This window comes from Micromesistius poutassou, assembly GCF_964030765.1.
Source record: "Micromesistius poutassou genome assembly, chromosome: 5".
NCBI classification, from domain to species: domain Eukaryota; kingdom Metazoa; phylum Chordata; class Actinopteri; order Gadiformes; family Gadidae; genus Micromesistius; species Micromesistius poutassou.
Genome location: NC_140275.1, coordinates 21,667,268 through 21,681,253, shown reverse-complemented (window position 1 = coordinate 21,681,253; position 13,986 = coordinate 21,667,268). Strand labels below are relative to the sequence as shown.

Below are 13,986 nucleotides of genomic sequence, written 5' to 3'. Positions count from 1 at the left end.
TTAGATCTTGTTCTTTGATTTCCTTTTACAGCTTGAAATGTTTGCATCTTTTGTCAAGCATTTAGAGGATGCATGAATATATTGATGAACATTTCTGTTTCAGGTTATTAAACATGGCGACTACACTGCATCTCGTTGGTGGAGGGGGAGGCACTTCATTTACTTTCACTGGCCGTGACAATGGTGCCACCCTCAAGAAGATTGGCGTGGCAGTGGCCGGCTGGCAGATCAAAGCTGTGCGGGCAGAACTGACCGACGGGCGTGTGGAGACCTTTGGAGATGGAAACACTTTCAAAGAGTTTACGTTCCAACTTGGCGAGCGCATCACCAAGCTGTCTTTGTGGGGGAACGGTGCCGGGACACGTCTGGGTGGCATCAGGTTCTGGACGAGTTCTGGACGCGAGTTCTTCGCGCACATGAATGACTGGCCGCTGAAGACCGAGTACTCGATCGATGTGGGGTCTGGAGTCTGCCTGGGGTTGGTGGGGAGAGATGGCTGGGACATAGACAACATGGGATTCCTCTTCATCAATGCCATCAGGTCGTCTGTACTAACCAACGTGACCTATCCCAGCTTGGCCATGTACACACCCCAGGTGAGTGCTGCTATGCATGGAAGACCTGAGTCAGAATATGGCAGGATAAGTGGGCCAATACATTTCAATTAACAAGTGTTTCTTTATGAACTCCGAAAAGCAATTGAAATGGGATATTTTTCATGCATGAATAGCACCTAGTAGTAGGTTGTGTCCAGCACAGAAATTGGCACGTATTTTTTTCCTCTTTCCTATCACTAACAAAAGCATGTGTTATATCTAGATTTCATAGGGCAGATTACTCTTATATATGAATCAATCAAATGTATTTTATAAAGCCCTTTTTATATCAGCAGTTGTCACAAGGTGCTTTTTTTAAGAAGAATGAAGAAAGATTTGATCTGATCAAATGCTTGTTGGCCCACTTTTCGTTCCATATTGGACAACTGTCAGTAATGCCTTTAGTTTAATTACATTAGGTCAATAAAATAGTGCCAGCACTGAAATCTTTCAAATTTCTCCCCCGGGGGATTAATAAAGTGTTAAAGTCTAAATGTTAGACTAAATAAATAAGTTGATATTTTCTGTACTGGTTATTAAGTATTATTTTGTGCGTTGCCTGAACAATATGCTTTTTTTTTTGTGTTTGTAGGCAAACAAAAAATATATAAAATCGGTGACTTATCGCAACAACACTACTGCGGCTCAAGAGCAGACAGTACAGTACAGCAGATCTGTGACCAAGTCTTCCACCTGGAGCACCACCACTAAGATTGAGTCCACCGTCAGCATGTCTGTTACAGCTGGGATCCTGGATATGGTGGAGGTGACTGGTGGGTTTAGCTTGACCATGGGAGTGGAGCAGTCCTACTCAATGACCTCCTCTGAGACCATAACAGAATCAGATGGGATCAACGTGACTGTCGCAGCAGGAAAGAAGGTGAGCGTTGAGTTGTCAGTGGGACGGGCAGTCATCAACCTCCCCTACTCGGCCACAGTGAAAATCAGATGCCTGAATGGCAGCGAGCTGAACTTCCCATCCACCGGCAACTACAATGGTGTGGCTTACACTGCAGTGAATGTAAACATCACTGAGTCTGAGTTATGAATGTCGAATAAGATCCATCAACATCTTACTGTGCACAGTTTTGATATTGATTGCATAACATTGGTTTGATTGCTAATGCAGAGTCATGTGAACTTTCTAAGTGAATGACAGATAAATAAATCATCATAAACTTGCTTGTGTTTCCATGTCCATCCTTAGAGCTTGTAAAACAAAATATGAAAATATTCTAGCTGATTGAGTCTGTCTAGCTGATCCTATTATTTAATGTTTCAGTTTAGTAAATGATAATTTCAGTTCAAATATTCTATATGCTGTTAATAATTTAGTTTTATAGTCCAACAGCATGGAAAGATTTTAGTGTATAGTGTAAAAAAAAAGTGTATAGTGTGTATATAGCCAACAGAACAGCTCAGCTATTCGAAAACATATTTTCAACCTCACTGTGCAGCATAGATATATATACTGACTAGATATTGCATTCGGCTTCTAAGCATGTGTCAACAATGCTGCCATCTTGCTGCGGGGTAACCATGGTAACCACCCACCTGAATGAAAGAATGTCGATAGGGACAGAGGTCCTTTCACTCAAAATCGTTAATTCGTTATTAATTAATTAATAATCGTTATTTTTAAGCAATCTTCAAGCGGATGGGTTTCTGACATACGTCAGACGTGTGTTGATAGTAAAAAAATCAATCAATAATTTTTTTAATTAATTTTTACCATCATTAACACGAACACCAGAAACCAACCCGCTTGAAGATTGCTTAAAAATAAGTTGATTTAGAGTGAGAAAGGACCTCTGTCCCATCGACATTCATTCATTCAGGTGGGTTTCCCATGGCAAGATGGCAGTAGCATTGACGCATACGTTCCACTGAACAGCTACCCTGGCAATCCAGAGTTCTCATGAGAGCACAATTTGAATTTGCTCAGTGAGTCACTCTGGGAATGAGTAATATGCTCATTCCGCCGTTCCCCTGGATCTCACATAAACCAATCACATCGGTGTATCTGATATAGGCCAGAAGCGACCTAAACAGATGATGACAGCTGCGAAGGAATCAGTCCAAAATCAGTCAGTAAACATTACAAGATGGCTACGGATGAACACCAGTTGTTTGAAACGGCTTTGGCCGCTAAAATAAAAGAGCTAGACTTGGCTTTTCCTCTAAAAGAGGAACAGAAGACGGTGCTCAAAGCTTTCCTTTTTTGACATGAAAAATTATCATTTAAATCCACAAACAACATATATGTAATCTGGGGCATATAAAGACTGGGACCGGAAAATAATTACTTCTCTCCATTGAAACCCATTCATATATTACGATCTCATAGGTCCCATGGGGACCACCGGAAGGGGCGGGACTTCGGCACTCTATCCTAGGGCTTGAGGCGGGACTTTTTCCGGATTGCGCCTACGAAAAACACAGTCGCCACCTGTCGGCATCTCTGCTGAGCTAATTGAGTTACCAGAGCAGGCCGGGAGCAACAATTTTCTGGTCGTAGCTAAACCGTAATTTAAGCATAAAAAAGTTCATTCTTCCTGTCAATTAGTTTGAGGTCACAGACCGGATACCCAGGATTTTACTTGGAAACGTTTATTATTTGTTCAATGTGGACTATGTTTTGAGCATGAATCACCCTTGGCATTTTTCCTTTTACATCTGCCTCGTTTCCTTCTTGGATTACTTTTTTGGAGCTTATTGCCATATGGAAAACGTAGAGACCTATTGAGTGGTAAATGGGTTGCCACTACAGGCGTAGAGAGGCATGAAGTTCATGTGTGGAAACATGCACCAGCTTAAAGGGGTAGTTCGGGATTTTGGACATCGGATCTAATTTCCAAGTGAGCCAGTGTGTTATTTATCACTGGAGACCGTTTTCAACACTTTTCATTCAGTCCTTCTAGTTGCAGAAATCGCTGGTGCTAGGCTAGCGCAAGTCGAGGGGAACTGCTAGCCTGCCAATAAAAACAGTTTTACCCACTCCAAAGTACACCCGAGGCAAACCAATTATAATGCCCGACTATAAATGTCTGTGTTGTTAGAATAATATTAGAAATAAAGCTATCCTTGTATCTATCCTTAGATACAAGGATCTATCCGTGTAAGTAGTGGGCGTTTACGAGCCGTGGGGCTGTGTTTTACGGACCGGGTACAGGCTGTGGATGACCACGCTGGGGTTGTCGTGGCAGTCGGCCACCAGCTGATCGATGCCTCTGATGCGCTCCCTGTAGTCCTTGGACTCCATCAGAGCGCTGAGCTGCTTGATGTACTCGGTCTTGCTGTTGGGCTCCCTGTAGGGTATCACAAAATATTATGTCATGAAATTGCATACAAACCTAGTCCATATATATATATATATATATGATCTTGGAACTAAGATCAAAGATATTCTTAAAGTTTGCTTGAAGTTGAGAAAAAACTAACAAATGCATAAATAAATATAGGAGAGACATTCTAAACCAGTGGTCGCCAACCCGTCGATCTTTGAGACTCCCGTAGCATGTAGCTCCCGAAAAATAATAGAAAACTAAATGGCGCTCAAATGGCTGCAGACAACACACACAAGCTCAACATGAAGGATGCAATCAAAGCTACACAAACAACAGAACTACAGAACAGATGGATATAAGGAAACATAGGCTAAACCTCTGGAGTATCCTACCTACCAGTCCAAAGTAGATGAAGAACAACGTTTTCTTCAACACTCAAGTCCTGGTTAAATGTCATATTTTTTGTGTTGTACGTTTGTCTGTGTGCCGTCATGGACGGAGAAGCTGTTCTTGTCTTACTGCTCAATGCACAGAAATGAATGTTTGAACTATCAATGCCCATACAAGGCATTAGAAATTAGCTGTGGCTACACACGTACACAACACACCGGGCACTGCGTTTGCATCTGCCGCTGATTCTTTGTACTTAACAAATGTACTGTTTTTTTTTTTTTTTTTTACAAATCTTGCAATACAGACTAAAAACCCCAAGCAGAAAGGCACTGTGGTAGATGTACTAGAAAACATACAAACTTTGAGCTATCTTGCACAAGCACAACAATTATGAGGTCTATGATATGTTCATAATGCAACGCACCCTGTTGAAATGTATTGCTCACATTGGATGTGTGCCATCAATGCACCCAATTACATTAGGAAATCCTGAAATATAACACCCAGATGAAAAGTCAACAAGGATAATTTCGGAGCCATTTGGGAACACTTAAAGTAGATCATGCTGACCTGCAAGTTGCTGAAACTCCATTTTAATGCGTCTCGTGGGTTTATGGCCTGGAAAAACGATGAAGTTACGCAACAACCGCTTCAGCGCAAGATAGACGCACTGAGCGGCAGACGGTAGCTTTGCCTATGTGCTCAGCATCTCCTACACTGTACAAAAAGCTACCCGTCGCAAAAAACCGGAAAGCTATGCAAATTGTTTGTAGTGAACTGAGGGCAGATCCACGATTGGTAACATTTGCAATGTAGGGTTGGAAAAGGGTATTTAAATATATCAAAGAATCACGTGAAAAACTATATCTCTCCAGCAAAAAGTCATTCGGAAAGGACAATATGTCGAGCCGTGGTCTAATTAATCTATGTGAATTGCACGAATTATTTGCGCTCCGATATCAACAGGCGAACACGTAAAAGCTGCGATAAACGCGGGTTTAAATATAGCCTACTCTGAGCAAAACAGGGTTATCTTCCAAACTTAACCTGCGCAGAACCTGCTCCGACCAGGTTTGATTGAGAGCATATGTTTCTATAGCAACTCACATACCGTGTTCATTTTGGAACGGAAAACCTAGGGTTGTCGCTAACCCTGGGTTAACTTAGCTGGGTAAAAGTGATAAAACCGGCTTTGTGGAACACCCCTCTGATCAGAGACCAGCGAGTGTGAGTTAGTGGGGGGAAAGTAAACGTCGGTTGGGGATTCTCCCCAGCCTAAAGTTTGGTGTTGGGGGTGTGTGGAGTCGGTGCGGTCGACGGCCCGAGTCAGACTGATTAGTCTCTGGGTCTGGGGGAGGCTACACACCTGTTGCGCATTGAGTAATCAATGTGCACAGGTTTAGCCAGCCATCACCACCCGCACTCAGGGAGATGTCCTACATGGCAACATGGATCACTATCTTCATGTCCCATTGTCTGCATACTGCATAAACTGGCTTTAAACATTAACACGTGTCATTATAATAAGTTAAAGTGCTGTTTGGAATGAAGTCATGAGGCTGTGATGAAGTCAGTGTTATCGCCATGGTTACGACCCACGGCCAGTCGGTGATGCTCTTGTCACCGTCGCTGAGTGTGAACGTCACCATGAGCGATGGTGGATATGAAACGCACCACATACTGTGGCGTTATCCTACAAGGGTCCGAGAAGCTCGGTGAACCTCCTCGGACCCCGACAATAACCGCTCCCCGGACGGAGCTGACGTTGTGACGTCACAGGGCCTCAGCGGGGAACAAGTTTGCTTCTGCATCGTGCGATTATTCTGCTAACGTTGACTAAATAGCAGAGGTGACTACGTTAAGATCATAGAAGACATACTAAGACGGATCATGATTAAGTGTTTATATTGGTGATGAGAATGGATTAGATAATATAATGACACAGAATGAGAACTGCCAATAACCTCCTTTTTATAGCAGCCTACTTTTATATATAACAAATATATATTTAAAGTTATAACTCAAGTAGAAGTAATAGTAGTCATCAGATAACGAGATAACGCAAGATGAACGTGAGTAGCCAAATAATATATTGTATAAGCTCGTCTAACAGACATTAACCACATATAAAATAGCATGTATCCCTTCAAATAAAACACACAACACATCTAATCTTTACAAAATAACATGAATGAAGGCAAAAACAGCCACAAAAAATCTCTCTCCTTTATTCACAAATACACTTGAGTAAAAGTGAAAAGTATGCTACATTAAAACTACGAGAGATACATACAAAAACGAATATGTGCCCAAGCACGTCCGTCCACGTTTGTGTTTTTTTTTTTCTACAACTGGCACAGGGACACTGATCCCCACCTTAACCCAAACCCAGGGAGGAGGTCCTCCTGGGTGAAGGTGGACTGGAAGGTGTGGAGGTGTGTCAGTGTGTCTGAGGACCCTCCTATATCTGGGGACACTCTGCAGAGTGCCAGCTGGCCGGTCCAGATACACTCCTACTCTGTTAGAACCAGCGGAATAGAGACGTATGTCTGTTATACGAAGTCCTGATCCCCCACCCCCGCCATGAAATTTAGTTATGTTATTAAACAAAATTTGAACAACGACCAAAAAAGAAATCGCAACTTCCCATGGGCCCCCCTCTGCCTTGGGCCCCCCCAAGCCTGTCCAACTTTACACCCCCAGTCCGTCGGCCCTGGCTCTTATTCCCGCTCGCTCTCCTTGTTTGACTGTGATTTAGAATCTAGGATCGATTGCTCTTACTGGGGTCCCCGAATGTTAAAACTGAATTTCATACATTGAATTTTGCATCTTCATTTTGCATATTGAATTTTTGAACGTTGAATATTCGATTTTGAATTTGTGAAGATTGAAAAATAATGGTGACAATTATTTGTAGAAAATTTAAAGAGTTAAAATCAGAGGCAAAAAATTCAGATACGTTATTTCAATGCATAAATATTGTGCTTAAAAAGTGTTTAAAATCAAATGCTCACTAGGATTGCCGCCTGCCGGATCTGAAATTAACATCAGTCTTTAACTGATGACTTTTTTGTTTGTTTCAAGTAATTCTGAAAATGTATCAGTCATCATCAAGTGTACGTAAGTACAGTGTATGTAATATGGTGTGAATTTACTTGATAAAATGAATAATTTCTCATTACTTAATTACTAATATCACAAAGGACCATGACTGGAACTCACTGGACAATATTCCTCCTGCCTCAAGATTGAGTTGGTGACACAATTAGTTATATTCAACAGCAAAAGTTGTTAAATAAAACCAGACAATTCACATTCAAAACTTTAATCCATTTCCAATGTCATGATCACATCAGTCGACTTTTTTTTCACATCAGAAATCAAGAAAAGTAAGGAAGCAAACAAACGCATAAGAGTCACAGTTATAATTTCATAATACATAAACGCCATAGAGTTTTAAATATAAATATTTGTGTACAAATATTTGCGTACAAATATTTGTGTAAAATATGCAGCATATAGCAGATAATGAATGTGCTGTCCCGCAATAATGCGCAACTTCAGACATGATGCAACCTTAACTGGACCGATGCCATTAAAGGGATGAGCGTTGATCATTAGTTAGACAGGAGAGACAATAGGAGGCCGTCTGGATTATATAGCAGGACACTAGCAAGGAAGACTCTCGTTTTAGATTGTCTCCAGCCAAAGAAAATAAAATAGTAAAAAAAATAAATTAATGGCCTGCAACAATGTAATCACAGCCTTTTCGTTTTCATTTAAAGAGGTGTTTCCATCCAGGAGTTGAAAGAGTATAGAATAGGAAGGAACCCTCATGCTTAAAATATAAAAAAAATAATATGTAAATATGTCCACACACAATTTTCACGTACCGCTCTCGTAAAGCTCACCGGCCGCTCGGGGGCCAATCAGGAAGCACAGGGCGACGACGGGTCACAGAAGCGTGATTGGCTGCCGAGGGGTGTGTCACCGTCACAATCTTCCCGACAGACTTCACTGATGAGCAGCCACACGCGCTGCTGTTACGCCACATCAACCCCACTGCGACAACCGTTGGTTGTACCGGTCGACATCAGCTCAGCTGTCGGTCGACTCTCAAAAACAAAGAGGGTAATGCTTGTGGAACACGTTTAGTAAATACCCTCAAGAACCCAGGTCCAGTGTGTAAAGCACTGAGCACTTGAGCACCTCTCCGAGAGAACAGCTCCTCAAGTCCTCCAGAAGTCAGCAGGAATAAGACTTGTTTGGCTTGTGAATAAAATACAGAGGAATACGACCACGGTGGCTCAGCTCCTCGGGACAGGTCCGGAGTACAGACTGGAGACCCACAAGGCCAGGTCTCCTCCTGTCCCCGGCGCCTCGGAGAGGAGGACGACAGACAGGGTCCACTGAAGGTCAACGGGGGCCCAGGGGAGAGTCGGGCGCCGTCAGTCGTGGTCCAGGGTAAGCTTAACGAAGGCTATCGCGGCTAGCTCCTTACAGAACTCCTCCAAGAGGATGATCCCTCTGAGCAGAGTCTGGTGCTCCTCCCTGCAGGCACAGCAGAGGCTAGTTAACATACACATACCAGAGACTAGTTAACATACACACAACACAAGAGACTAGTTAACATACACATACCAGAGACTAGTTAACAGAGACTAGTTAACATACACATACCAGAGACTAGTTAACATACACACAACACAAGAGACTAGTTAACATACACACAACACCAGAGACTAGTTAACATACACATACCAGAGACTAGTTAACATACACACAACACCAGAGACTAGTTAACATACACATACCAGAGACTAGTTAACATACACATACCAGAGACTAGTTAACATACACATACCAGAGACTAGTTAACATACACACAACACCAGAGACTAGTTAACATACACATACCAGAGACTAGTTAACATACACATACCAGAGACTAGTTAACATACACACAACACCAGAGACTAGTTAACATACACATACCAGAGACTAGTTAACATACACACAACAGCAGAGGCTAGTTAACATACACACACCAGAGACTAGTTAACATACACACAACACAAGAGACTAGTTAACATACACATACCAGAGACTAGTTAACATACACACAACACCAGAGCCTAGTTAACATACACATACCAGAGACTAGTTAACATACACACAACACCAGAGACTAGTTAACATACACACAACACCAGAGACTAGTTAACATACACATACCAGAGACTAGTTAACATACACACAACACAAGTGACTAGTTAACATACACACAACACCAGAGCCTAGTTAACATACACATACCAGAGACTAGTTAACATACACACAACACCAGAGACTAGTTAACATACACACAACACCAGAGACTAGTTAACATACACACAACACCAGAGCCTAGTTAACATACACACAACACAAGAGGCTAGTTAACATACACATACCAGAGACTAGTTAACATACACACAACACAAGAGACTAGTTAACATACACACAACACCAGAGACTAGTTAACATACACACAACACAAGAGGCTAGTTAACATACACATACCAGAGACTAGTTAACATACACACAACACAAGAGACTAGTTAACATACACACAACACCAGAGACTAGTTAACATACACACAACACCAGAGACTAGTTAACATACACACAACACAAGAGACTAGTTAACATACACACAACACCAGAGACTAGTTAACATACACACAACACAAGAGGCTAGTTAACATACACACAACACAAGAGACTAGTTAACATACACATACCAGAGACTAGTTAATATACACACAACACAAGAGGCTAGTTAACATACACATACCAGAGACTAGTTAACATACACACAACACAAGAGACTAGTTAACATACACACAACACCAGAGACTAGTTAACATACACACAACACAAGAGACTAGTTAACATACACACAACACCAGAGACTAGTTAACATACACACAACACCAGAGCCTAGTTAACATACACATACCAGAGACTAGTTAACATACACACAACACAAGAGACTAGTTAACATACACACAACACCAGAGACTAGTTAACATACACACAACACCAGAGCCTAGTTAACATACACATACCAGAGACTAGTTAACATACACACAACACAAGAGACTAGTTAACATACACACAACACCAGAGACTAGTTAACAGAGACTAGTTAACATACACACAACACCAGAGACTAGTTAACATACACATAACACCAGACTAGTTAACACAGACATAGCACCAGAGACTAGTTACCAGAGACTAGTTAACATATACATTACACCAGAGACTAGTTAACATACACATACCAGAGACTAGTTAACATACACACACCAGAGACTAGTTAACATACACATAACACCCGACTAGTTAACACAGACATAGCACCAGAGACTAGTTACCAGAGACTAGTTAACATATACATTACACCAGAGACTAGTTAACCTATACAGTACAGAGACTAGTTACCTGAGAGTAGTTACAAGATAGTAAATACCACCAGAGACTAGTAGCAGCAAGCTTCACTCCGTCAAAAGAAGACAGACAGGTTGGGTCAGAAAGACAGGAAGGCAGACAGACAGATAGATTCAGGTCTTACTGGCTGTGTTGGTCCAATTCTAGAAGCTTTCTCCTAATCCGGATCAGCCTGTCTGAAACGTCGGGGACCGCCTGGATCCTCTGCATCAACTCCCCAATCACCTAGGGTCAGACGGAGCGTTAACCTCCCGTAGAAACTGACTAGAAACCGCTGTGGTCGCACAGCCAAAACTGCAGGTCTGTGAGCAAAATCGAAGCACAGCATAGGCATTGGATCACATTCAGGCCCCGTCCCCACGGAGCCGATTTTTTGGTGAAACTTTCGGTGAAACTGCACAAGTCTTGTGCGTTTGTTGGGCCGACCGTCCAGACGGATCCGGTGGATCCGCTGCCCGAAAACACACTTTTCTGAAACCACCTCCGAGGGTGGATTCAGATAAAAACGGACCTATGGGGTTTTGTGTTTTGTGTGGACGCCTGAAACGATGACGTCATCGCCCCCTCCCCCCCCCCCCCCCCCCCCCCCCCCCCCCCTCCACCAGCTGGGGACATTAGAGTTGCGTCGATTTAAAAATTTATTTATTTGCTTTGTATTATATTTGTAGCTTTAAATACAGCCCCTTGGTACATTTAATTACTACATTAAACAACGGCTTTCTCCTCCTCGACTGTATACTTTGTATACAACGCTCATGGGCTTCATGCGCGCAGGTTTGATGCGCACCACTTTTTTTTTGTGGAGAACCAGCGCCACACAGTGGCCTTGAACATGTACTACAGCGTTTCTACAGCTCGATGCGTTTTCGCACAAGTCCGTCTTTACGGAGATATTCCTGAAACGCATCAAAGGAAAACAGATCGTTTTCACCCGTGTGGACGGGGCCTCAGCCTGCTCAAACTGACCCCCCCCCCCCCCGCCCCTGAAATACCCCATGAAAGATTGCATCTTCTCCCACCGGGACTCCGGGATTCCGCTAAACCAACAGCCCACACATCGCCGTGACGACATCCTTCCCTTTCCAAACCCCGGGTCGGACAGCAGTTGGTCAACCTCTGTGGTTCTTAGTAAGCGGTAGGATCCCCACGGGAAGAGGGGCTGGGGGGCCGTGATGAGGGGTTACTAGGGGACGTTACCCTGATGAGGGCCGTGGTGAGGGGTTATTAGGGGACGATACCCTGATGGGGCCGTGATGAGGGGTTGTTAGGGTACGTTACCCTGATGAGGGCTGTGATGAGGGGTTACTAGGGGACGATACCCTGATGAGGGCGGTGATGAGGGGTTACTAGGGGACGTTACCCTGATGAGGGCGGTGATGAGGGGTTACTAGGGGGGGACGTTACCCTGATGAGGGCCGTGATGAGGGGTTACTAGGGGACGTTACCCTGATGAGGGCCGTGATGAGGGGTTACTAGGGGACGTTACCCTGATGGGGGCCGTGATGAGGGGTTACTAGGGGACGTTACCCTGATGGGGGCCGTGATGAGGGGTTACTAGGGGACGTTACCCTGATGGGGGCCGTGGTGAGGGGTTACTAGGGGACGTTACCCTGATGAGGGCCGTGATGAGGGGTTACTAGGGGACGTTACCCTGATGAGGGGTTACTAGGGGACGTTACCCTGATGAGGGGTTACTAGGGGACGATACCCTGATGGGGGCCATGATGAGGGGTTACTAGGGGACGTTACCCTGATGAGGGCCGTGGTGAGGGGTTACTAGGGGACGTTACCCTGATGAGGGCCGTGATGAGGGGTTACTAGGGGACGTTACCCTGATGAGGGCCGTGATGAGGGGTTACTAGGGGACGATACCCTGATGGGGGCCGTGATGAGGGGTTGTTAGGGGACGTTACCCTGATGGGGGCCGTGATGAGGGGTTACTAGGGGACGTTACCCTGATGAGGACCGTGATGAGGGGTTACTAGGGGATGTTACCCTGATGAGGGCCGTGATGAGGGGTTACTAGGGGACGTTACCCTGATGAGGACCGTGAAGAGGGTGCGTGCTCCCGGGGTGAGCGTGATGTACGGGTCCAGCATGAACTCTGTGATCACCGGGTGTCGGAACGCCGCCAGCCGGGACACCACCGAGGTGAGCTGGAGGTTCAGATCGTAGGGCTGTGGGGTGACACACACACACACGCACACGCACACACACACACACACACACACACACACACTAGTGAGCATCACAGACTCACCCTAGTTATGATTTGCCTGCTCTTTGAAACTTTTTCCACGCTGCCATCAAATTGGTAAAAAACTGAAGGGCGTGATGATACCTGCTCCAAGAGACGTCCCAGGCGGTCGAACAGGACCTGGAGGAAGAGTCCTTCATAGAGACTGCCCCGCCCACCGCCGAGGAAGAGGAGGGAGGAGGGAGGTCCTCCACCCAGGCCTGCTGAGGGAGAGGACCGCAGTCCTCACACTGACACAGACAGACAGACAGACAGACAGACAGACAGACAGACAGACAGACAGACAGACACACAGACACACAGACAGACAGACAGACAGACAGACAGACAGACAGACAGACAGACAGACAGACAGACAGACAGACAGACACACAGAAGCAGCTCATCAGAAAGAATGATGCAGACACTCTGAATCTCTGAATGGTCGCTAAGCCAGTGAATACACTCTGCATCTGCTGGTGGGGATGGATGGAGTAGGTTGCTGGTTCGATCCCCGGCTCCTCCTCCTAGCTGAGTGTCGAGGTGTCCCTGAGCAAGACACCTAACCCTAACTGCTCCCGACGAGCTGGCTGTTGCCTTGCGTGGCTGACGTCGGTGTGTGAATGTGTGTATGAATGGGTGAATGATATTGTGGCAATATTGTGAAGCACTTTGGTTGGCCACTGGTTACAAAAAATGCGCTGTATAAATGCAGTCCATTTACCATTGACAGAATGGTTCTAGTTTGGGACTGCAGGCAGGGGAGGCTGCTAGCTGTAAGCTTGTAAAACCTCCAGCACCGCCTTTTGACCACTCACTCTTAAAAGATCCATGGACATGATCTGGGTGAGGTCACCTCCAAGTGGTGTGGATGGGATGGAACTCTCCTCCGCCTCACAACCCCGTCAGAGGTTGTGGGTTTGTTTACATGTTTAGGGGCAAGCAGTCAGCTCCTGTTATATGTTTGAATATTGTGGTG

At 44.6% G+C, this 13,986-nt stretch overlaps 1 protein-coding gene and 1 pseudogene across 2 annotated transcripts in view; one reads left to right on the top strand and one right to left on the bottom strand.

Moving 5' to 3' along the window:
* Positions 1-110: 110 nt before the first annotated feature.
* Positions 111-1,644, top strand: LOC311343373 (aerolysin-like protein pseudogene; annotated as a pseudogene). The gene is made up of 2 exons: positions 111-596; positions 1,189-1,644. The product of its transcript is annotated as an aerolysin-like protein pseudogene (transcript).
* Positions 1,645-7,621: 5,977 nt separating this feature from the next.
* LOC311343372 (FHF complex subunit HOOK-interacting protein 2B-like) overlaps positions 7,622-13,986 on the bottom strand; it is a gene marked incomplete at its 5' end in the record, with an annotated part of 7,096 nt that continues 731 nt past the window's right edge. Inside the window, 4 exons of the mRNA XM_084468231.1 lie at positions 7,622-8,827; positions 10,896-10,996; positions 12,808-12,948; positions 13,113-13,173. Of these exons, the coding sequence (XP_084324357.1) occupies positions 8,725-8,827; positions 10,896-10,996; positions 12,808-12,948; positions 13,113-13,173 (406 nt within the window). The 3' untranslated portion in view covers positions 7,622-8,724. The remainder of the gene's footprint in view (positions 8,828-10,895; positions 10,997-12,807; positions 12,949-13,112; positions 13,174-13,986) is intronic.